The 24,860-nt window shown below is 40.2% G+C and overlaps 2 protein-coding genes across 5 annotated transcripts in view; both read left to right on the top strand.

Annotated features, from left to right (window-relative positions):
- The first annotated feature begins 3,212 nt into the window (after positions 1–3,212).
- AFG2B (AFG2 AAA ATPase homolog B) lies at positions 3,213–13,205 on the top strand. Of its 2 annotated transcripts, XR_012582147.1 has the most exons (9): positions 3,213–4,517; positions 5,516–5,701; positions 6,315–6,479; positions 6,971–7,180; positions 7,565–7,792; positions 9,281–9,415; positions 10,061–10,186; positions 10,550–10,757; positions 13,117–13,205. XR_012582147.1 is itself a non-coding variant. In XM_014264583.3 (8 exons), exons 1-8 carry the CDS (start codon positions 3,441–3,443, stop codon positions 10,700–10,702), a joined length of 2,280 nt encoding a protein of 759 aa, XP_014120058.2. In that variant the 5' UTR covers positions 3,213–3,440; the 3' UTR covers positions 10,703–11,759. The 2 variants fall into 2 exon arrangements, 1 of the variants encoding a protein (XP_014120058.2); XM_014264583.3 differs by lacking the exon at positions 13,117–13,205 and having other exon boundaries at positions 10,550–11,759.
- C11H15orf48 (chromosome 11 C15orf48 homolog) overlaps positions 12,538–24,860 on the top strand; it is a 22,825-nt gene continuing 10,502 nt past the window's right edge. The window contains exons 1-6 of one of the 3 annotated variants that reach the window (XR_012582148.1): positions 12,538–12,787; positions 13,117–13,205; positions 13,974–14,034; positions 14,676–14,767; positions 21,239–21,351; positions 21,549–21,675. Coding sequence is in view for 1 of the 3 variants with exons in the window: in XM_005483373.4 (XP_005483430.1) it covers positions 12,746–12,787; positions 13,117–13,205; positions 13,974–14,034; positions 14,676–14,744 (261 nt within the window). In the remaining 2 variants the exon portion in view is untranslated. Of the gene's footprint in view, positions 12,788–13,116; positions 13,206–13,973; positions 14,035–14,675; positions 16,624–21,238; positions 21,352–21,548; positions 21,676–24,860 lie in introns of those variants that run through there. The other 2 variants (XR_012582149.1, XM_005483373.4) reach the window with 2 other exon arrangements.

Raw genomic sequence — 24,860 nt, 5'->3', positions numbered from 1 at the left:
TACCACGAAAAAAGACCATGTTAAAAACAGTTAACTTGTCAATTTAAAATGAAAATTTCCATTCCAGCAATAGATAGGATAAAGCCTAAAAAAAGAATCAGTTTAATATTTTATTTACTTTGTATGCAAGGAATAATTGTAACAAGAAAATTATTTTATTTCTTGAGTTATAATAATTGGGAATTTTGAACATTAGTCCACCAAAACCCACTACATATATAAAGAGAAAAAGAACCCAATGAAATATTGTTCTTTCTTTTTAGAATCTTTAAAAATTGCATGTTCTACTGTAGAAGAAGTTAGTCTGGTGTACTAAGTATGAAAAAAAAAAAAAAAAAGGAACATGATTCCCTAGAAATAGAGAGCAACAAGCCCAACAAGAAAAAGTAATGAAGCTGAAAATTATCTGAACATTGACTGTGCCAGTTTTTCAGTTTTGTATTAGAAATTAAGACAATGCTGGGTAATATCTGATTTGTCCAAGAACTGATGACTTCTGTCTCCAAATTATCAGATCTGAAAGGAGAAATGCAGCCATTCTTGAAGATCAGCTGCCATCTAGTGAACAGTGAGAAAACTGCTGAAAACATTACTTTCAGGTTTTTGTCAATTTAAACCAGATTCTTGGAGGAATATTGTTTGCCACTTTGTAAATTTTGGGATCTGTAAATTCTTCAGGAGCATGGCTACTAAAAAGTGTGCATTTGACATGAGGGCCATGTCACTCAGCAAAGTTTTCTAAGAAAATATATGAATAATATACATGTGATTCCACAATTTGTTCAAAATAAGCCAATCCTCTGGTCTTTCAATAGGACATAGTAGTTTTTTGGGGGCTTCACTATACTAAAAAGAACTAAACTATCAGTGTCTTAAAGTAAAATAATCAGTATTACAGCAATAAAATACAGTAAAAACTTAAAGAAGTTTAAGTAAAAATTTACTGAAGAGTGCTCATCAAGCAAAAATAGCAGAGTTTTTACATTGGACACTAACTTTTGTCACTTTGTTACTTAAGATTAGATTTGCAGGTGTTTTCTTTCTCATAAGAAATCAGATATTCCAGATACAATAAGTCTGTTAGAGGGAACCACTATGTATGAATATAAACCACAGAACTCATTGCAAATATTCAATTTTCCATACTTTCCTTTCCTAAACACAACTTTCTAAAACCAAGCAGAGAGTCTACCACTTACAGTTTGAAACTCTGAAACAGAAATCTGCCATTTTAAACAGAGTATGTTTTTTGTTTAATGAAGTATGTACTTGAGGGCACTCATGTTTATGAGAACCTTTGATGGAAAGAAATAAAACAAGAGAATATGTTTATAAGACATTGGCTTGAAAATACATTTGCCTTCTTGGAACGAAAGCTCCTTATAATCCTTCGTCTGTACATTCTCTGGACAGACATACTAATGTATGACAGACAGACATTAGTATGTCCTACACCAAATACCTGGAAAGTCTAAATATTCCATATGAGCATATTCCATATAAACATTTGTGTATGTGTGCAGTACAGAACCGTGCCATGAAAAGAAAGATTAAGTAGATATCCAGGAGTAGAGGAATAGAAAATAGACACTGAAATGAGAAAATTTGGTCATGAATTGAAAGGAAGTCTATTACAGGTCCTTTTGCATATAATTAGGCATAAAGAGAAGGCTTGCTGTTTTTCACACTACACAGCCCTACAAAATTTTGTGAGTTCTTATTCAGCATTTAGAACTATTATGAATTGGTTCTCTTCACACTACTTGCTTTTATTCATATGACTTACTGAAGCATTTTGTGTAGAGCCTTGGTTCAATAAGGAATGTGATTAACCAGGACACCATCACAAAGGTTTTCTTACACTGCCCCTCTTGACACCTTCAAAATACAATGCAGGACAGGTTATAGTTGTGCTGTAAACCACCTTCTCTGGGTTTTCTGTGAATTTACCTGTGTCTGACGGGCATCAAGCACTTGAGATCCCAATTCTTATATGTCTGTCGTCTCAAAGTCTGTGTGTATTCAGCACATATGACTTTATTTAAAACAAAGCTACTTTCAAGAATAAAACTATGCACATACTAAATTTTATCTTGTAGCCCACAACGCCGACAGACCTCCTGGAAAGATTTTATAAAAGCACCGCACAATTCATGGCACAATCTAAGAAGGTGGGGGACCAAAACTTTTCTTAAATGCTGACTAAGCATTCGTCAGAGCACATACTGCAACAGGTTTACCAAGTGTTGAATTTGTATCTGTGTCTTAATTACTTGTATCAGCAGCCAATGGTGTGGCTCCCCATGTTCTTTTAACCAGCACCCATAGCTGAATCAGTGGTGACCGCTGGTGACAGAGGAGCAAAGGGAAGCACTGGCAGGGGCACAGGGATGGGGACGCCCAACATTTGGGAACATGTTCAGAAGCCCTGAACAAACCGGCAGTGCTGAGGAGACAAAAAGAGGGCAAAGAAATGAGGGTGGCAAACAAGCCCTGTCATGACCAGCTGTGTGGAGAACGAGCCAGATGACAATTAGAAAGGGGGTCAGTGTATTTCATCTATGGGATAAGGGTGTAAGAAGTCTCCAGGGCACAGCACTCACCTCACAGGCATTGCTTTGTCAGCCCTTCAAAAGGGAAGGCCCAGAGCAGAGGCTGAGGGAGGGCGTGAGGGAGATGGCGGACATTGAGTACTGGGGCCATTTCTAGGCCGTTCAGTTCAGGAAGGACATTGAGGAACTGGAGCAGGTCCAGAGAATGCCAAAGAAGATGTTGAAGCGCCTGGAGCACAAGTCCTATGAGGAATGGCTGAGGGAGCACGGAGGGCTCAGCCTGGAATAAAAGAGGTCAGGCAGGACCTTAAAGGTCTCCACAACTCTCTGAAAGGAGGCTGAGGCCAGGTGGGGCTTGGCCTCTTCTCCCAGACAGGACAAAAGGCCACAGAACTCAAGCCACACCAGGGGAGGTTTAGGTTGAACATTAGGGAATAATCCTTCGCAGGAAGGGCGACTAGCTATTGAATAAACTGCGCAGGAATCCGTCCCCGGCTGTGTTCAAGGACAGACTGGCACTGAGTGCCACGGTCAGACTAACACGGTGGTATTAAACACAGCCAGTATTCGATGATCTCGGAGCTCCATTCGCACCGAACCCACTCCGCGATGCTGAGGGGACTGAGGCGGGGCGCAGTGCGCGTGCTCCGCTGTGGCGCATGCGCGGTGCCGTCTGTCAGCGCGCGCGCGGCTCGGCTGCGCTCCGGCCCGTCCGCTCCCTACCCGGGGTCCCGTCCCGCCTGCCCCGGCTCGGCAATGCCGGGCGGCCGCGGTGCGCCGGGCGGTGGCGGAGCGGGAGCCCCGCGGGAGGGCCAGACGCGGTGAGTAAGGAGCCGACGGGCTCGCGCAGAGCAGGGAGGGTTACTGCCCTCCCTCTCGGAGGCAGCGATGGAGGCGGCAGTCTTAAAGCTGCTCCCGCTGGACCCGCGAGATGAGGGCACGCAGCGGTGCCGCTTGGGACCTGCCGCGCTCTCCTTGCTGGGAGCCAGGATCGGCGCCCCGCTGAGGATCTCCTTGCCCGGCGGCTGCTGTGTGTGCACGGCGTGGCCCCGGCACGACCTGGCGGACGGGTACCTGCAGGCCGACCTGAGCTGCAGCACGGCGGGGCTGCCGGGCCGGGAGCTGCGCGGGCTCTCGCTGAGCTTGGACCGGCTGTGGCTGCTGCCGCACGGACCCCTGCGAGCCGCGGCCCTCAGAGTGGTCCTCAAGAGCGCCGCGCTGAAAAAGTCCACTCCCAGAGCGGTGTTGCAGGAGACTATCCGAGAGCTGCTAAGAAATGTGTATGTTTCGCCTGGTTATGTTGTTACTGTCGCCCCAAGTCCCGAAAATCCCGTGGTGTATGTTGAAATACTGTCTGCGTCTCCTTTGGAGGAGGGAGCTGGATTGATAACTCCCCAAACAAGCATAAAAATTAAGGAGGTGATCACTTTAGAATGGTACCGACATCTATCAGAAGACGCTGCCAAAACTCAAATTGCAGGACTGGATGATGTGGGGACGTCCTTGAAAGAAATGATTGATTTGCCTTTCCGCTTTCCAAAAACTTTCAAGAAGCTGGGTCTTTCTGTCCCGAATGGAGTGCTGTTAATTGGGCCCCCGGGTGTAGGGAAAACGCTCCTGGTAAAGGCAGTAGCGAAAGAGCTGGGTGCGCATCTGCTGGGCATCAGTGGCCCAGCCCTCCATGGTTCAAGACCAGGGGAAGGTGAGGAGAATTTGCGAAGAGTCTTTGAAAAGGGCAGAGAGATGTCAAACGAGGGCCCAACCATTCTGTTTTTTGACGAGATTGATTCTTTATGCCCAAAGCGAGGAAGTTCAAACAATGCTCCTGAGGATCGGATTGTTGCTCAGTTGCTGACGCTGCTGGACGGTGTGGGGAGTGAGGGCAGGATGGTCATTGTGGCAGCCACAAACAGGCCTGATGCCCTGGAGCCTGCGCTGAGGAGACCTGGCAGATTTGACAGAGAGGTAAATAAACCCTGCTGATCATACACTCGCATTTTTCTTTCCATATTGAGGCGGAAGGGAGCTGTTAATAGTTTTTGTTAATGTCTTCTAGTCATGTTTAATAGCAAGATTCTGTATGTTGGGACAGGTGTCTTGTTTCTGTCTGTAGTTTGCTGCAAATTTGGTATGGTTATTTTGGGGTTTTTTACTCAGAACACTGAGAGCTTCATATACGTGAAAATGGATGGGAGGAGTCTTTTTATTCCTTTATCATAGAGACATTGACCTGATCTTCAGAGGGTTTGTTTGTTTACAGATGCTTAGCTTTACAGGATTGGATTTTTTCCATTTAAATCCTAGATTGAACATTTGTGTATTTCCCCTAAAAAATTTATTGTGACAGAGAACTAGTAACCTGTTGTGTCAAAACTTCTATTCAGGTTTCAGTAACAGAGGTTGGGTCTACTCTGGAAAACTTCCATTAGCCTAGTAGTCCAAAGAAGAAAACCACATGCAGTTATACAACACACAGTGCTTGTGCTTGTAGTGTTTATTTTCCTGGCTAAACCCACTCCTCCACCAGTTTAATTGAGTTCTTTAATTTTCTGAGATTTATAGATAGTTGAGATGTATTTTTAGGATGAAGTTTTACCAAGTTTTCAATAATATATGAATGTTTATCTATTTCATTTTTTCCTATCATATTAGTCTAATTTAGTGCTTGTGATATAAGGAAATTATTATTTCAGTGTTACAGGACTTGATAAATGCTGAGTGTCTTATCAAAAGCTCTTTATGCAAACACTGTTCCCTTGGAAAGTAAATGGCATTTTAAATACTTGTAATTTGTATAGTGCTGGCAATAGATTTCCTGTAAAACTCTCTAGTTGGGATATAAGTATATATAAATTTTCAGTAGCCAGTATAAAGAAGGGACAAAATTGCTTGCTTAGGTCTGTAAAATAAATGCATATGGCAAATTATCTCCTAAAATATTTTGTTTATTCTGTTTGGTTTAGGTTATTATTGGGACCCCAACAGTTACACAGAGAAGATCCATCCTGCAGTTGCTGACATCTGCCATGCCCATTTCTGCAGAGGTTGATTTGGCTAAGCTGGCAGAAATGACCCCTGGGTATGTTGGAGCTGACCTTACAGCGCTCTGCAGAGAAGCTGCCATGCAGGCTGTGTCCCACAGCTCTTGGGTATGGTTGCAAATCAGTCAAGAACAATGCCAGTAATGTTTGTACTGCCCTTTCCTCATTAATAATTTACTTGAGAAGCTCAACAAGTTGAATACTCACACCAAGCATATTATAAATATAAATATGTTATTTTTGCTCATCCTTTCAGTTCTCACCTTAGTTCTGTTACTGCATCTGTGGTTTAATAGAGGTATTTTATAAGCCTGTTTGAGATAAAATACATTCTTCAGTATGTGGTGAAAATGGATTTTGCAACTTTTTTATTTCTATTCATATGATTGTAGGATGTAATGTATGTTAACCCTGAAAGCAACTATTTGATTGAGCAGATCACTGCCTAATGGAGCTATAATTTAGAGGCTACTAGTTTTCTCTGAAACATTAATTTCTGCTAAAATTAGGGGGTTTTCCTGTATAAAAACTTGCTATTGAAGAGGTTATATTTTACTTTATGTTGCATTTTTGTGTCTGCAGTTTTTAAGCTCATTAGGTCAGGAATTGACTTCCTTATTAGTTGCATTTAGCCTTATGTGAAGTTTTTTGCATATTAATGCAGCATTTAAATATTACATTAAAATGTTGTTAATATTCTGTATCTGGGCTTATTTTTCAGGACTCAGCTAAAACTGAAAACATGATTACCATGGGAGATTTCCAAGAAGCTTTTAAAAAAATACAGCCATCCTCTTTTCGAAGTGCAGTTGGACTAACAGAGTGTAAACCTGTGACTTGGGAGCAAATTGGTGGTCTTGAAGATGTGAAATTAAAGTTAAAACAGGTAATGTATTAAACTAATTTAGATTAACAGCTAATTTCTAGTATGTACTTGGAGGTATTCTGTACCCTTCATTATGAAATTTTTTTCTTTTGCAAATTACCTGATTATAAATTGTATTTTAAACATTATTACAGTGTTACTACAATGTTTGAGTTAGAAATCTTGCAGTCACAAGATACCACCACCAAGCCTAATAATATGGGAAAATAGGCATGTTTTTAGTAGCTGAAAAATAATTAACTTTTAGCCAGATAATTTGTCCATTCCTGAATATTTATCCAGGGATGGCTCTTGGCTGTTATCTCTTCAGGAATGCTTTTAGTTCTGTTTCAAATGGAAAGTTTAAGCAGGGGGCGTTATTTGAAGAAAGACTAAATCACTATTCTCTGATTTCCAATTAATGTTTGTATCAAGGAGAGGAAATTATTTACTTGGCAGTTTTGTTGATTGCTCGTTACTAAGAATTTAATCTCTTTTTTATGTACTGCCAGAGTATCGAGTGGCCTTTGAAATTTCCTGAGGCATTTGCCAGGATGGGCCTGTCCCATCCCAAGGGGATTCTTCTCTATGGGCCCTCTGGGTGTGCCAAAACCACGCTGGTGAGGGCTGTGGCCACGAGTTGTCACTGTTCCTTTCTCTCTGTGAGTGGTGCTGACCTCTTCTCACCTTATGTTGGAGATTCAGAGAAGATTTTGTCTCAGGTACGGTTTTTAATTTATGTAAAATTCTGTAGTTTATTTTTGGTTGCTTTTTGTAAAGTATTAGTTAGACCTTAATTTTGTTGTTGAAAAGATCATAGAGCTCTCATCTGATTATAAAATAGAAATGGCTTACAGATTCACATGTAGATAAAGAGAGAAGCTGTCCCTAAAATTATACCAATATCAAACTTCAAATTCCTACCCTTTTATTTTCAGTTCATTTAGGAATATAAAAAAGAAGCAGAATTTGCCAAAAGTAAATGTAAGCCAGAACAGCTTTTAAGAATCATTGCAAAAGTACCTTTAAAGTAAATACAGAGTATATGTAAGTGGGATTCTTTTTTCAGGCATTAATGTTTTATTTTACTACCATTTGTTGAAAAGGTTTTTCGCCAAGCAAGAGCAAATACTCCAGCAATAATATTCCTGGATGAGATTGATTCCATCTTGGGATCTCGGGCACTCTGCAGAACTGGCCATGGGGTCTCAGAGAGGGTTCTCTCTGTGCTTCTCAATGAATTGGATGGGATTGGGCTGAAGGTTACAGAAAGAAGAGGAGGCAAGCTGCAGCTTGAGGCTCAGTGCCAAGAGCAAAGTGACGAGGAAAGAAAGGTATTTATGCTCCCTTTTCTGTACAGGAAGAATGAGAAGTGCTGCCCAGCTGTTTCAAAAATTTTAGTTGTTTGCATTCACATTTTAATCTTCAAATCCTTGGACTTAAAAACATGCAAGAAGCTGTTTTGCTCTGTCATAATTACTAGTTTTTAGAGGACACTGTATATAGGCTGCTGATTGTTTTTACATACACTGTTCCTCAGTGAGGCTTTGTTTGACCAAAATACCCACAGACATTACTAGCTGAGTGTTCATCTTCTGTCATAAAAATCCTTTTATTGACACTAAAGTAATTTTTTAGATTGATTGTGTGATTTTTACTCTCAGTAAGTTCCTCCCTGAGCTTACTTTTTCTAAGTCCTTCCCCTACTTCATTTGCAGCTCTTTCTCTCACATGATGCATACAAAAGCAGCACAGTTATGATCTGTTAGTTACTTAAACACAGACTTGTACCTTCCCTTGTCAGTGAATTATTTACAGCATTTAATATTTAGCTTTTTTGTATATAAATTCTTTCTTATTATGGTACTCTTTGGGGGAATAATAAAGAAAACAGTTCCAGAATTGTAGGATACTCATTTTTTTTGCATATAAAATGTTCTTCATTACAATCTGGCCAAAGGAAAGTCTTTATGTATTGCTAAGGCAGATACTAACTATATTTCTTCTTTGTCATATAATCTGCCCTGTGTCGGTTTTCGGCTGTTTGAAGGGCCTGGAAAGGCCCGGAGTGGCTTTGGGGCAGCCCACGTATCGAAGGACGAGAAGAGGCTTCAGTTTTTCTTTCGGTTTTTATGTTTATTAATTGTTTATCTAAAAGATTTTCTTTCAGCCTGACAGAGGTCTGCTCAGCAGTCAGCTATGAGCACACTGTGCCGCCTTCTGTACAGCTACTTATCTTTATACTCATGGTTACGTGTACAATATTTATCATTTTTCTTCAATACCATTTATTCTTATTGCTGGGTGCACTTTTAGTAATGACTAATCTAAAAGTGCCACCATCACCAAAGAAGATGGAGGAGAAGAAGAAGAAGGACAGGACATGCCCCAATTCCTCCATCTTACTTCTCTAAACCCCCCTGTACATAAATCCTAAACCCTGTGTCTCACCCTCTAATTAACTAATCCTTTCACCATTCACCCCAGTGAAGTCCTCCTATCTTCATACAGGTGTCGTCTCCTGTGTAGGGTCAAAGTCCAGCCACCAGACACTTCTGGCAACATTCCAGGACTCCCGAGCCCCCCAAGGGTGGTCTCGGTGGCCCGGCACCTCAGGACTCATATGCTGAGATCCCACAGCCCTGCACCAAGGCATTTTTTTACCTCAAAAAAGATAAAATACTAATATTGAAGGGAAAGTAAAATGTAAAATTACATTATCTTTTTGCCCTTCCCCTCTTCTCATTAGTAGTTAACTAATGTATTTTGATAATATCTATCTCAACCATGTTGCACTAATTTGTTTATGATCTCTTACTCAGCTAGAGTTTCAGGAAACTTTGAACAAAGATTTCCTGGTAGTTGCTGCAACAAATAGACCGGATATGTTGGATGATGCCTTGCTCCGTCCTGGAAGGCTGGACAAGATGATTTATATTCCACCTCCAGATCTGAAGGTATTGCACATCCATGCATGGCTTTAAAGGGAGAGATGTTAATTGCCAGCATGCTTTAAGAGCAAAGGGGATATATGTCTGTAACATCCTTCACAACTGATGGGTGTTTCACTGGAGATCAGTCAACAAATTCAAGGTACAATGAAAAAAAATTCAAAAGTAATAAAGATATTTGTATTTTAAACACCAATAGCATTTTAACTGGTGTGGGTAGTTATCATATTGCATATGGAAAATACAGAAAATGTATATTTACAAAATCAAGCTACAATTCAGGAAATATCAAAATAAGTTGTCTGTCCTTGCTTCAAGTAATTTTTGTATACTGTTCCTAAGGCTAGTGTAGCTATTTGTCCTGAGCTTCACAAAAAAAAGTTGTCCCAAAGCATGCCAAATCAGGCCTGTTCAGCCTAAAATAGTGTGTTTTCATGAAGCAAGGAGTGACTGTGAATAATAAATATATGAGACAACCAGAAGTGTGTTATCTCCATTAATAGCATTTTATTCTTCCACCAAAACCAGGTAGTTTTGGTGCTTTTCTGGATTTCCTTTGACTCTAATTTCAAGTTTAGTACTGCTTTGAAGAAAGATTAATTTTTTGTTTGTTTGGTTTTGTTTTCTTGCATAATATGCACCAACTTACAGGGAAGAGTTTCCATTTTGAAAATCTGCACTGAAAAAATTCCATTAGATACTGATGTGTCATTAGAAGATGTGGCAGTCCTGACAAACCTCTTTTCTGGAGCTGATATTGAAAACCTGTGCAAGGAGGTAAGAAATATTCCTGGCTTATCTGTGAGATAAACTCTAAATAACAACTTTGAATGAAAAAAGAGCTAACTCATAGATGTTACTGAGCCATCTGTAGTAGAGATGCTTTGCCAATTTGCATTGAAAATCCAAAGAGAATGGTTAAAACAGAAGAATTGAACAAGGGTTCATTCTTTAAATAAAAAGTTGTGGTAACCTTACCTGGATCTTTATCTCTTGTTAAATAACCATAAGTTATACAGTGCTGTTTTCAGATGCTTTAACTAATGCTTTGTTCCTTGTAAAATATTTTAGAGTACTTACAGTGTTCTTTACAATTTAAAACATGATAAGGACTAAATTGTTTTTCTTTTTCTTTTAAAGGCTGCTTTGTTGGCATTGCAAGAGAATGGACTCGAAGCCACTGCTGTAAAACAGGAACATTTTGTGAAATCATTGCAGACTGTAAAACCATCTTTAACCATAAAAGACTTGGAATTTTATGAAAAATTCTCTAATCAAGAATTAGCCTCTTGAATCTATAAAGGAGTGGCATAAGTATTTTGAAATATATTACAAAGATTTTGAAAAGGTTTGCATCTTTCCTGCTTTTTAACACTGTACTTACTGTAGTTTTCAGGGAGTGTGAAATACAGTAAAGTGTCACTTTTAAAAAGTTCTGTAATTTAAATAATGAATAATAAATTAAAATCTTGTTTGCTTTGGGTAGGTTTACATCTGATGAAACAAGTAATTGAAATACGTAGATGAAACACTATGGTTTTAGTTTAGTGTTACTGTAGATTTCCTACTTTTAAGTAGGAATGGCATAAGAAGAAAATGTAAAATGTGTTGTGAAGTCTCCAAAAGACAGCAAATACATAAAAAATAGAAAAGCCTTCAGGAAATTAAATAGGAAGAAGTCTCACTCTATATAAAATGTAAGATGTTTTATATGTGCCTGTCTAGGCTTACATTCCTACATCATCAAGCAGATTCCCAAATACAGTGGCAGTGAAAGGGTTGCCATAATGACAATTTCTGCAGAATTCTTTTCCCCACCCAGCCATTCCTTGTCAATACATTTTTGTGGGTTGCCTTGTAAAATACATAGACACTTCTAAGGAAATTGGTGTTACATGTATGTAAGTGTGCAGTTTAACTTACTAGAGTAGGAGGGTTTTTATTATTGTTTATTACCTTTTCTTTTTCCCAGTCAAAATGCTCGAGAACAAAATACACCACTGACAAAGACAGTTCCTTATTTTAGCCAAGGTTCAGAAATTATAAGCCCATTAACAATTATTTCTTTCTCATAACAGGCACACTAGGGACTGCACTGAGTGTGGTTTATAGTGAGATGGATCACAAAAGGAACTTCCAAGGCAGTTGGTGGCTGAGGAAGGCAAAAGGCAGTAGTAAAGCTGTTGTAACCTAGGAAAGGGCTCAGATACAGACAACTGCCCTACAGCTTGGCTTTCATCACCAATTTATAGAAAGGACCATCCTGTAGCTTTATTGGTAGCAACAAATAGACGGTGCTTATAAATACACAGAGTTTTCTCAGCAGCAGTGCTGAGAAAAAGTATGAAAACTGTTTGGCTGCCCAGTGTTTGAGAGTTTCCATTGGAATTGCTGCATGTCAGAGTTGTTACAGTAAGATGCTGCCAGCTCCTCCAAGATGCTGCTGCTGAATTTCCACACCCGCTCCCTAGAAGGACCAGCTGAGCTGTTTGTGCCCTGTCATGTCTGTTCCTTGCTGCTGGGAGTAGCAGAACATGCAGTGCAGGCAGCCTCTCCTTCCTCTCACTGCTTTCCGGTGGGCAAGAAAGAAGGGGAGAAACCAATGGATGGAGTCACCTGCTCTCACCTCCAGCCTGCCCCTGGTAGTTCTGCTCAGAGAGGGATATTGGGAAATGATATTGGGAAGTGAGAGGAGCTGTGGAACACAGGACAGTGATGAGAACCTGGGCCTGGGTTGAGCTTTTGCTGCAGCGCGAGGGGACGCAGTGACACCCGGCTCCTCTTTTGGTCACTATAAGCAGCTCTCCGAGCTCCGCAGAGGCAGCTCTGTCAGCACTGGGGCGTTTGCCTAGATACCTGGAGAAGGGGACAGACAGGAGGACAAAGGAGAAGCGGAGAAGCCAGGTTGGAGTGTTGCAGGCGCGGAGAGAGAAGGGTTGGTGCGGAACAGGCACAGGCTCTGTTCGGCCGCTCCCTGTGGCACCTGCAGGGGGCGCTGCCGGCCCGCGGGCCCGCTCCGCGCTGTGCCGCCCCTCAGGGCCCGCTCTGTCCGGCCGCCGGGGTGCGCTGTGCCGCTCTCAGGGCCCGCTCTGTCCGGCCGCCGGGGTGCGCTGTGCCTCCCTCAGGGCCCGGTCCGTCCGGCCGCCGGGGGGTGCGCTGTGCCGCCCCTCAGGGCCCGCTCTGTCCGGCCGCTGGGGCGCGCTGTCCCCCGGGGGTGCGCTGTGCCGCCCCTCAGGGCTTTGGGCTCAAAGAGCGCGGGGCGGGTCCGGCCGGCACCTCCTGCCGTAGCCGGGGAGAGCTGAGAGCTGTCTGAGCCGCTCCGCAGCCGCTGCCAGCATGAGCAAGGGCATCTTGCACACGCTTAGAACGAAAAGAGAAGTGAGTTGGCCGGAGGGGTCGGGGCCGTGGTTACCCGCCCGCCGGGAGGGATGCGGGGGGCTCGGGCGGCTGCACCGGGGTTGCCACTTGGTTTCCCGAGGAAATGGGACATTCCTAAAGTTGATGTGTTAAAAGTGAGGTGTGAAGAAGGGTAATGTAGAGGTAGAAGTGAAATTCACATATTAAAAGTGAAGTGTTGTAAAGGGTAATATCGAGGAAATATACAGGAGCAGGTAATCCCTGCCTAGTTCTGTGTAACCCTTGCTCCCCTACTCGTGGGTCTGTAGCTGGGACATAAGATCAGCTCTTTTCTCTATTTTATCTTTCAGCTCATTCCCTTGGCCGGAATATTGTCCTTCGCAGCAGCTGGGGCGTTCTCTTTTTGTATCTATTCCCTATTCCGCAAATCTGATGTGATGTAAGCAAAACCTTATTCTTTGGAGCTTACCTTAACTTGTTTTATTCAACCAAGTATTTGACTATCATGTTTTACACATAGAAAAAAAAAGAAATTGTGCCAGGCACATGTTCCAGAGTACTGGGAGTACTGATAATGACTAAAGTATCTGCAGATTGTAAATAGTGAGGAAAATAATTAATTTGGAGTGTAGTCCAAGTTATTTCCTAACTTTTGATTTAATAATTAGGGGGGTTTTGCTTTAGGTATAAGAAGCTTTAAATGTTCTAAACAAGAATTTCATATAATCACATATGTAGATGAGATGCACATATATTGCAACCAGGCTATTGACTTGTATATAAAGAACAGTGTTTGATAGTATTCCAATGGCTTGGCTGATAATTGGAGCCAAATCCTGTACTCTTAAAGGTTTTGGGAGTTCATTTATTTATTTTAAAGTGATTTGGAATAGGCATTTTAACTGTTAGGATAAAAGTGTTAGGGTAAAAGTCCCTTGTGTCTTTATTCAGCTTTGATTTTTCAGCTTGCTTCCCTCAATGATATGTGAACAGTGCTGGCTGGCTTGGTGCTTTAGAAGCTGCAAAAAAAGAAAGCTATCATTGATTCCTATCCAGGTTTTAAAATACAGTGCCCAAATCTTTAAACTTGTGTTTTAGGGAACTGCTAACTAAGGTGAATAGTTCTACTGACAATAGGCTGCTCATATGAAAATGTGTTCAAGGACACACCTTAAAACCATAATACCTGTTTTATCTTCTTTTAAAGCATTCACAAGATTGGCAGTTCAGAACCATGGGAAACTATTGATCCTGCCAAGCCTCAAAAGGTAATTTGTACATATAGTATATGTATAAATAGCATGAATTTCCAACACAATTAATCACTTCTTTCAATGTGTAAGAACTAGTAAAATACGAACGAGAGAACAAGTGTAAAGTTGATGTGTATCTAGTTAAAAGTGGAAACAAATACTTATTTGATTACTTTATGTCTTCACTCTATTAGCTAGTGATAGGGATCTCTTACACTGTAGGTCTGATCTTAAATTCATAGTGTTCTTCTGGTTGTTGTCCTATGTCCATTCCCACCCCAAACATCCATTTACTCCATTCCATTGATAACAGTGGAAACTTGGAGTGTAAGGAAGTGCTGTTTACCCTTACCTTGTTCCTGAATTACAGAATTGAGTAAGAATGTTTGAATACTGTAGCCGGAAGGAAAAATATCTTAATTTATTAGAGCACTTAGGATAAGGAAAAGTGAAATTATTTGTGTGATTACTTAATTAATATCCAAGTGATTTTGTTCAACAAATTATTGTATCATCTCTTGCATATTTCTGAAAGGAAAATGTAAAACCACTAGAACTTCTTCAGCAATAAGCTGATCTTTGATATGGGGAGATGTGGGAGTGGAGTAAATGCTCACTGGGATTTTCCTAACTTTCATATTTTCCATTTCTTCCAGCTGGTAACAATCAATCAGCAGTGGCAACCTATAAAAGAGCTGGAAGAGGTCAAAAAGCTGACGAAGTGAGAAGTTTCTGTTGCCTCCCAAAGGTACCCTATGAATCTAGTGGAATCATTTCTGCACAAACTTGACTACTGAAATCAGTGTGCGGAAATGCTTCTGCTACATTTTTAGGGTCTCCCTACATTTTTTTGGCCTCTGGATGAGGAGTTTGATGTTGCTTTAGAAGCTGGCATACAGCATCCACATAGTCCAAAAATCTGAATCAAAAGACTCATTTTCAATAAGCATTTGATGTAAATTTTTGAGTATTCAGATGGTGATTATGGATCAAAAAAGCCTTCATAGTTTTTGTAGAATTTCAGGATTTGTTTCAAAACACATTAGTTTTGCCATTTTATTAATTTTTAATAAAATAAATTCTAAATTTTTACATTTCATGCAAATTCAAAAGCCTTTCTAAATTGGGAATCCTGGTCTCCTTTCAGAGATACAGAACTTTTTGTTCTGTATTTCAATGTTGTATGGAGACTAAAGGCATAACCAGAGGATGTCTTTGTATGGCAGCATATGTGGTCATACAGTACACTTGCATTCCTTGTCTGTGTTAGATGTGGGGACAGATTAACAAAACTAATGTTGTGCTGCAAATATGGAAACTTACCCACTGAGGAGTCCAATAGGTTCTTTAACCTTCTTATTTAATTCTTATTGTATTTGAGATTGCAGATTTAGAACCTCAAAACCTAAGGGTTAAGCATGGCTAGAAGGAAAATGAAAATCAGGTAAATATTGTTCATTATTAAATTTTTTTGAAGTTACTAGAATTAGAAAATCTGCATCATCCAAAACTACACAGTGTTAATTTCTTATCTTTGTGCAAGGTTGTTCAAGTGCAAGCTGCAATGTACTGCACAATTAATAATATTTTTAAAGATTTCTACATGCTATTAGGTATATCTCTTTTATCAAATAGAAACTAGCTGATTAAAATTAGGAATGATTCTATGAAGAGACTCTTTAAGCTTCTGTGTGTTTGATCATGGGTTGGCCAGGGAAAGAATGTAATGGGCAGGGTCCCAGTAAAATCATGAGACAATAAGTGCATCCAATGGCAGAACAGTCCTTTTGCAGATATTTTCTGTATGTGCCCTCTTCCAAGCAGTTTCTCAGTCTATTGCACAGTTTATTTCACAGTGGGTGGTCAGAATTCATAATCCTTTCTGTGAGGAAGGGAGCAAAAGTGAAACAACTGCTAATTGGGAAAAGTCCCCTTAAATGAGTAATAGTCAAGTGCTTTAGGTTATTCTGCAGCAATGACAAACTTCATTTAGAAAAGCTGTCTCCTTAATTCCAAGGTAGCCTGGCTTCAGGAGCTGTTTTCTTCAACTAAGAAAAAAAAATAATCTAAATGTTGCATAAATATTTGTTTATCTAGTAAGGATGACTCAGCAGCATTTATGTTTTAGATGAGAGGATCTACTAGTCTTCAGAATAAGTCCTTAGCTTGTGTTTAAGGAATGACATTACAAGAAGATTGAATATCATAGAACCACAAAAATACAGAGCTCTGAGGAATACAAGTTTTAAGTGTTTTAAAACAGAAAATATTTTAAAATCTTTCCCTGTATTTCCATATTTCTACTGGACTGTAGCAAAAACAAAGTGCCATGCTCCAAGTTGATGCATTAATTGTTCTTCAGTAAGTCACTTTTTTTGGCTGCAAGTACTATGACCTAAGTATCTGTCAACATTGGGAAAGTGAGTGTAAGTAAATTTTAGTTAATTTTTGTATTTAGCCACATTTCAGTGATGTTTCTAGTAGCACATTAAGCAGTGTGACTGCTGTCACACTGTGTGACTGCTGTCAGTCACAGATTGTTGCTTATTTTATCATGTCCTGAAGCATAACAGCTGTGGTAATAAATCTGTTTTCCTTTGTAAACTGTTCTGTTTTTCTTTATTAATATGGATTTCTGGGGAGGGTTTTCACACAATCTAAGAAATCAAAAATTTTTTTTGGCAATTCAAAAAGATTATGAATATTGTTAAAGCTCTTAGGGTTTTTTGTCTTTTCTGACTGTCCCTAAAAATCTGTCTCCTGCATAAAGTATTTTTTTCTTATAAGTAGCATACACCAAGAGCAATTACTGTCTCCCCAATCAGCTACTCAACATAAATCCATAAAGCAATGTACAAGTTATTTCCTTGTTCTGCAAACAGTAAAGATTCAACTGGTTGAATTTTATGAGCTGATGTTTATGAGAACAGTAAGGCTTCCCTGATCTGTGTCATGCAAACCCATGAGTCTTAATTCCATGAACAATTTAGAGGCTGTTGAAATAACTTAACAACTTTCTTATTTCTCTCTATTTCCTTTGCTGTCTTTAGTCTCCTACTCCATTCTGTTCTTGATTTTGGTTTGGTTGATGTTGACTTTTTTTAACAATCACTACCTTTGCTCACCCTAGCAAGTACATTTACATGGAACTATATCACTTCCAAATTTCATAATAATTATGAAGTTTAATAAAATGGTCACTAGTTTGTTAGAGTTTCCAGTATAGGTTGGAAGCCATTAGAAATGTGTTTTAATAGTTCTAATCACTATTAGAAATCCACCATTAGAGTCTATGGTCATGCTTCTCTAAATTTTTCTATGTAGTCTATATGTAAATAACTTTCTGGAAGAAGAGAAGAATAGAAGGCTGCCTTTTGCAGTGTCTATACAATGAGTTGCTAATTTTTGTTATTACAGTAGTACATCAAGGCCTTAAATCTGCAGATCTTGTGGTGGTGTGGCAGAGTGTGTTGGGGGTTTTTGTTTCTTTGCATGTGATAGCCCCAGTGTCAGCATTTCTCCTTCTGCCCCTCTGCATTTCTCTGCCACAAGGTGCTATTAGTGCAGTTCTGCACTGTCTGGTTCCCTCAGTGCTGGCTTTGTGCAGAAAACAGTCACTTACAGAGGGGGCTGACGCACCTGTTGAAGGAAATGGTTCATCCTGCAGTTGTTGTCTGCCTTAGTGCAGAGGGTGGCTGTCCCTAGGACTGGGGCTGAGGAAAACAAACAAGAGTAATGGGAATGATTCACTGAATCCAGCCAATATTTGCTGTTGGACACTTCTGGAAAAGCTTTCAGCTTAAACAAACATGGCAAAATTTTCCTTTGCTGTCTGAAGCATTTGCTGTCCAGCACATCCAAATGCCATACAGGAGCACACGGACAATGAAATCCCATAAAAAGTGTAACTAAAATAGAAAGCAAAGCACTACTGCTGGCTTGGCCTGGGGCACTGGGTTGGTGGGTGTTGCCCCCCAGTGCTGGTGTGAACAGGGAGCAGGCAGCTTGTGTGCCCATTGCTCTCTCCATGGGGCAGCAGCCATGGCAGTAATGGCCCCTGGGAAGCCGTGAGGTGACACCGCATCCAGAGCACCTCGGCCTGCGCGCCTCGCCCTGGCCAAGGATCACACACCCTCACCAAGCTGTGCCAGCCCTATTTATGCTGGACCTTGCCCAGGTGAACAAGGGGTTTAATTTAATTAGCATTTACTTTTAGATAATTTTGTTGTGCATACGTTCCGGCCAGAGCCATTACTGGGGGGGTGTTGCCCTTCAGGGCTCAGCCAGGACGTGGGAGAGCCCCTCACAGCACCGGGAGCCTGGGGCTGGGACAGATTTCACCCTAACAAGGGAGAGCTGTCCTGCAGCATCACCACCGTGCCTGTGTGGGGACTGAGGGCCATGTGAGCAAGGTGTGGGGGTGGGGTGGCAGAGCACTGGTTGGGGGCCCTAGAGACAGTTTGTCTGGGTACCAGGATCTACACCAGTGCTGGCCTTCGCTGCCAGGTTACCAAATAGTTTAAATAAACCCTCATCTCTTACCAACAGGGGCATGACAAAGGGTTTGGTTTGGTGTTGGTTTTCACATTTAAGATTTTCAAGACTTCCTGGTGTGCCAGGCTGGCTCCATGGCTCTGTTCAGGGGTTGTGACATGCACGGCTCTGTCCTTTATCTGATGCTGCTGCTGCACAAACAAGGAAGTAAATGCAGAAAGTCCTGATCCCTGGTAGTAACAGAAAAATCTTATCAGTTTTCCAAAGAAAAGCAGTCATCTACTGCTAATAAATCACCAATTTACTGCATTAAAAGAAAGGGAAACATGTTCAAGCTGTTAAAACTGTTTCATTTAATGATGCATCTTTCCCTTCTGCTGTGACTTTTATAATTCAATAAAGCCTAAATTTTTTTAAGACTGTTAGCACTGTGCTGCCCATGCTGCTAACATTATTAAATATGTTAGCATTATGCTGCCATTACTGTGTTTAGTTTTCCTCTTGGCAGATGCTTTGAATGAAGCATGCTATGGCCAGAAAAAATTAATTCATCTTCAAGACTGCAGTATCCACCTCACTCCCTAAAGCAGAAATCCAAATCCACAGCACAATCCCAGTCACAATGACTTGCAGTTCTAGTCATCGCCTCATTGCCAAACTTTTGCCCATAATTTCCATGTTACAATAGCGAGTTTTACAAAGTAGATGAAAAAACATCAGTTTGAAGTTAGGTGAATGTTTTATACTGATTTCAGGGAAGCATAGAATTAATACAGTAAGGTTTGCAGTGATTGTGTATTTGTACTAGTATGTGCTTTTTGAAAATTCTCTCTCAAGAAAAATTAAAACATTTAAGAACTGGGCATGTCTGTGCTGAAGTTCCTGTATTTTTATTAGTTCGCAGAGGAGGCGTTTCCACTACACAAATCAGGGTGTTACAGGGAAGTTGGTGTTTGAGGATTTACTGTTGAGGGTGTCACTTCTCAGTAGGTGTAAAGGGCACAGGTGTACACCCTCTGCAATAAACAGAATTACCCCCAAAGTCATAGGTGGATTCCCTCAATAAAGAACCAAAGTGTTTGACCTTCCTGTCTGCTTTTAGAATTCCCCACACTTGTCTGGCTGGCAGTGCCACAGGTACAACCTGCATTCCTTAAGGAATAGTACAGCACAGGGTTTTGCTGCAGCTACAGTACATTTGTTGAAAGGAAGTGTAATCATTTACAAAAATCAAAGGCTAAATGAAGTTCTTTATCTACTGGGATTTTTTCTTCTTCATTAAACAGATAAAAGAAAATATGGCAACCCAACAAAGAAGGGAGATGGGGGAAACGCCAATATTCTTTTTTCATACAGTAATGAAAGTCTTTGATGTGGGCTAGACAGGTAAAATGTACCTTGTTTAGGAGAAAAGTGACTGTAAAACCATCAGATGTCTTAGTTGAACTGCACAACAGATCACTTTGCAGTCTGTAAAGGAAATTGGTATTGATTTAATTTCTGACCACCACAATTTGCTCCAGGTACAGTAGTATGTTCCATACTTGGTTGCATGGTAGTGTGATGAAGTCCAATGTTTCCCAGTTGCTATTTGCACTACCCACATGACCTGGCTTTATATTTTCTTCTCTCCTTCCTTTTTTTGTGCACAAACACACCTTGTATCATAAACAAAATATGAACTCTTAAAAAATAAAAAGAAAATTTTTGAAACCATACAATCAACCCTGCAGTATTAATGCCCCTACTTAGCCATAGCAGGGGGTGGGCTGATTAGTAGGGTTTAATTTTGTTATTACTCCAACTCTGTGAGCAGCTTCCTTCTAGCTCTGACAGCTAAAATTAGGAACTAGCTCTTCTCTTGATCCTCCCCTCAGAGCAATCTCAGATGTAGTAAGTCTGTGGAAGAAAAATATTCTGCTTTCATTGCTGCTTTACAAAGACAGTAATAGAGTTAATGTAACGAGATATCCTGCATAGCTATTCACATCTAAAACATATCTTCATTTACAGCTAAATGCCCATGAACCTTTAACATTTGATAAGCAGAGAGTTACTGTACTTTGATTTTTCTATTATATGACTTGAACTTTGCTCTGTGGCAAGTTGAGGAAGCTAGGTTGCTTGAAAACCATCTTCATTTATTCCATCTAGGTTCTGTTTCAAGCAAATAGAAAGAAACCAGTGTGTAACTGGTTGGGCAATTTGTTTCCAGTTTAAGGTGTGTCTCTTCTGCAATAGCTTAGAAAATACAGAATTGCTTAATAGCTTCAAGAAATGAAAGAAGACTTTACTGGAAGGATGTTGTGATCTGAGTTCATCATCCTTCCTCATCTGTATTTTCTATCTCTGAAGTCTGTTCCACTAAATCCAAAACCACTACTGTACGAGCAATTACAGAATGTAAACACAACAATATTTGTCATTTATAATTGTACCTGCCTAGTTTGAAACAAAATTTATTCCCTCGGTTTATGTTTTTGATTGGAAGTGTCCTCTGATTCTTCAGAAAAAAGCACAGTCAGGAATGTTTCAGATGGAAGCATCTGTTGTCCTGGAAACATGAATTCAGCACCTCAAAGAAGGAATACTTATCTTCATAGAAACAAAGGGCTTGCATGATAACTTACCTTGTTAAGTATTAATATTAATTAATATAATCTAATTACATTTCAAATATCTGTAGCCTCAAATAATTTCTATTAATATGATTTTTTTTCCTTAGATGTTTGTCACTGGAGGAAAGCACTGGAGCTTGCATTCCATGTATTTACCCATATATGCCGTCAAGAAGTGTCTAAACTCCTTCCCAGTAATTGATCAGGCAGTCAGTGCTAGGTTTGTGCTTTTCCTTATTGCATCCATTAAAAAGTTAAATCCCCTGTGGCTTTTTTAGGAAAAAATAAGAGGGTTTTGGTGAGGGTTTATTTTAGGGGGGGCGGGAGCGTTTTGGAGTTGAGTTGCTGTTTCTTTACTGACTAATAAGACATTTCCAGGACGTGTAATAGAATATATTGAATATATTCCCTTGGCAGCGGGGAGTGTCCGTGGCTCCGCTCAGCACTCAGCTCTCGGTGAACGCTGGGAGCGCTGCGCCATCGTCTGGAAAAACCGGGAACGGCCTGGAAAGCTCCCAGGGGAGGAGAGCCTTCGTCCGTACAGGTGTGTCACACTTGTTCTCACGGGGAAACAGGAGCACGAGAAATCTGTAAAAAAATGCAGAATAATTGTAGGCTACGTTGAACTATAGAGCACCATCTTAACTATGAAAGTGTTTGTTTACAGTATTTTTCTCAAAAATCCTGTTTACAATTAAAACACCAGGTACTAGACTTAGGTAACTGGTTTTATAAGTTCATGTTTCATCAGTTTATTTAGGGATTTATTAAATAATTTCTTTGTGTGTGTGCTTTGGGAAAAGAAATAGAAAGATTGCAGGGACTTGGGTGCTCTTAATGCACCTGGGATAAATGCAAATTTTTAGTCTGCTTGCCATCTGAGTCCTTTTGTTTATTCATCAGCTGAACTAAAAATCCCTGTGTGTATCAGGACTTAGTTTGCTATGTAAAACAATGCAGAACACACTTGATACAGACAACACTGATGATTTATGTGCCCTCATGTACTGGCTGATAATGGCCCTGGAGAAACAACTTATCTTTTTACCATGTATAATAATAAGGCAATAATGAAACAGTCATCCTAAGGATAAAATTATACTTTTGCTTATGAAATGGCACTTTTTTCCCCTATATAAATTGATGCCATAAAAGGTGTAAATGCTTCATTGCTGTAATAAAGGCAGTTATTTTATTCTGCATATTTAGCACCAGTTGCTTTCAAACTGTGCAATACTGAGAGAAAACAGAGATAAAAGAGCAAAAATACTCAAAAGAGCAAATATAATGATGAGGATATCATCATTTTACAGCTTTACACACAGAAGGCAGCTACATGTGTGTTTTAAGAGCAGATTGCTGTGGTGGCTGCAAAACAGAAAATGGAAAGGATCCATATTTATTCTTGTAGCTTCCAAAGTTGTGTCAGGTATTTCAGAGAAGGAAAGAGCATGTAGGGTCCTTCCTAGAGCATTCAGCTGTGGAAAAAGGAATAAGAGTAGACCAGCAGGGGATTTTCCAGCTCCAGAGCACAGACACTGTCAGTGCCCAGCACGCTTTGTTAGAGAGGGGAGGTGAGGGTGAAACTGGAAAGGAAATTAAGAGTGGGGAATGTGTAGGACGTTTATATTATTTTTTTATGGTAGAAAGGAAATCTAGAGGCTTTCAAATTAGGTCTTTGCTGTGAATTAGCATCTTGGTTAAAAGGCTTTATTTTTATTTTATTGATCAAAGAGGAAATTATCTTGGGGCAAAGGCAGGTCTGTATTTGAACAGCAGAGTTCTTGGGGTGTGTTCCACCCCTGGTGCAGTGAGAGAAGCTCCTGGTGACCCTGGAAGCAGCAGTGCCCAGTGTGTGAGCTGGACATTGTTAATGAAACTGTGGAGAGGACAGAATTTGGCAAGAAAACAGAGAGGGAAACTGAGAGCAGAGGCATTGTCACAGACATTTTTTCATAAAAATCCTTTCTTTTAGGATTTGTCCTTTCTGGGAAGCTGGAGCCCCAGAAGAAAAATGTAAACAATAACTATCTGCTGATGTGGAATGTAACAGGTGCATCTGTGATTGGTCTTCTGTGAGTGTTTGGATTTGCTGACCACTCACGGGAGAGTTTGTCCTTGCTTTCTGCTGGACACAGAACTTTGTTATTCATTCTTTCCTATGCTATTCTTAGCTTAGCAGCCTCTGCAACTTCTCTCTCTATTCCTTTTAGTATAGTCATATTGTGTCATATATATCTTGTATTAATAAATCCAGCCTTCTGATCATGAACCAAGATTCTCGTCCATCTCTCTCACCCTGAGGAACCCTCATCAAGTCATTGCAATAGTGGCATAATGCAAAGAGTTGTTGAAAAATGACATTGGAGATATGTGTGCTCACTCGTGGGAAAACTGAATGTGTTTGGAGCAACCAGCAAGAAAAAAGACCTTGGCATTGCCCTTTTGGATAGAGGGAAGTGAGCTGGATACTTCCAGGGGTTGTCCCCTTCTCTTGAGATCCCAAGGGAACCTTCTCTGGCAATGGATTCATTTATTGGACTAGGAAGCTGCTGCAGAATGTACCATGTCTTTTACCCAAGCACTCACTTTTGTTCATTACTCTTACAGTTATTTGTAGAAATAATGCTTTAACAGCCCTGCCTGTGCAGCATCAGTGCAGTGTCCTCATGAGATCCCACCAAAATACCTGAACAGAATCCCTGCCACTCATTACTTGATGGGTGTCTTCTGGGGCTTTTGCTTCTATGTCAGAAAATTACTTTTAAATGCCAGCCTTCTGCTTTTCTGAGTCACTCTGCCACTTGGGAGTGATTCTGCAAGAAATAGCAGATATGTACAGTAGTAAGATAATTGAAGACCAGATTCAAGTATGACATTTTAAATGGTAATTCTGCTGGTGAAGAAAGAAATGCTGCTGGTATTGAAAAGACAAAATGTCAACACAATTAAAAACAAAAACCAAACCACATAATTAAGCAAGGAAAACATTCAGAAACAAAATATGTTTCTGATAATTTTCTTTTTAGGATAAGAACACTTCAGAAGGGAAGAGTAGGATGTGAGGGTTTGCAGTCTACTCATATGAAAATGTTTAATTGACTCATATGAGTAGGTTGTCATCAAAACTGTATCTGTGCTTCAGAAAAGGATGGGTGACAATCACAGATTTAGAAAGGAAAAACCTTCTCCTTGGGATTTCATCTGTTCAGTCAGCAAGAGTATTCCAGCACAGCTCTGGAAACCAGGGATGCTGGTTGTGGAAACCTGCTTGGATCTTGGAAGTTTTTTGTTTGGAAAGAAGTTCTGTCAAGTATATGCATTTTCCTTTCAGGCAGAGGATTTGTAAGAAGGAAAAGAAGGAAGGGTAAGGATTTGTAGGAAGGAAAAGAATAGTGTAAGAGTGTGTAAACTATCAAAGCCACATTAAATAATCTGGCTTGGAAAAACGTGAGAGAGACCTCATTTATAATAATGCCCCTTTCCTCTAAGCTGATACTTGGAGTATCCATAAAAGCTTACTGATTATTTTATTCTTTATTCTCATTTTGTCTTCTGTTGCCTTTTCTCTGAACTTCCAGTCTACAGACCTTGGTAGCAAGGGCCCCTCAAGGGTGAATGAAGGGTTTCAAAAATGTTTTGCCAGTTGCTTCATGATAATCCTTCACCATGCTTTGTCAGCTTATACTTTCTGAAGTGCAGTTATTGCATGTGAAATAAGTTGTTCTG

The sequence above is a fragment of the Zonotrichia albicollis genome, chromosome 11 (genome assembly GCF_047830755.1).
Source record: "Zonotrichia albicollis isolate bZonAlb1 chromosome 11, bZonAlb1.hap1, whole genome shotgun sequence".
NCBI classification, from domain to species: domain Eukaryota; kingdom Metazoa; phylum Chordata; class Aves; order Passeriformes; family Passerellidae; genus Zonotrichia; species Zonotrichia albicollis.
This window is presented reverse-complemented; position numbering and strand designations above follow the sequence as displayed.

Excerpts from the sequence above, each read along its gene's own strand:
- AFG2B (XM_014264583.3), top strand. The coding sequence starts at position 3,441 with ATGGAGGCGGCAGTCTTAAAGCTGCTCCCGCTGGACCCGCGAGATGAG. Across the intron at positions 4,518-5,515 it reads CTGGCAGATTTGACAGAGAG|GTTATTATTGGGACCCCAAC; the intron begins GTAAATAAACCC and ends TGTTTGGTTTAG. Across the intron at positions 7,181-7,564 it reads CAGAGAAGATTTTGTCTCAG|GTTTTTCGCCAAGCAAGAGC; the intron begins GTACGGTTTTTA and ends TTTGTTGAAAAG.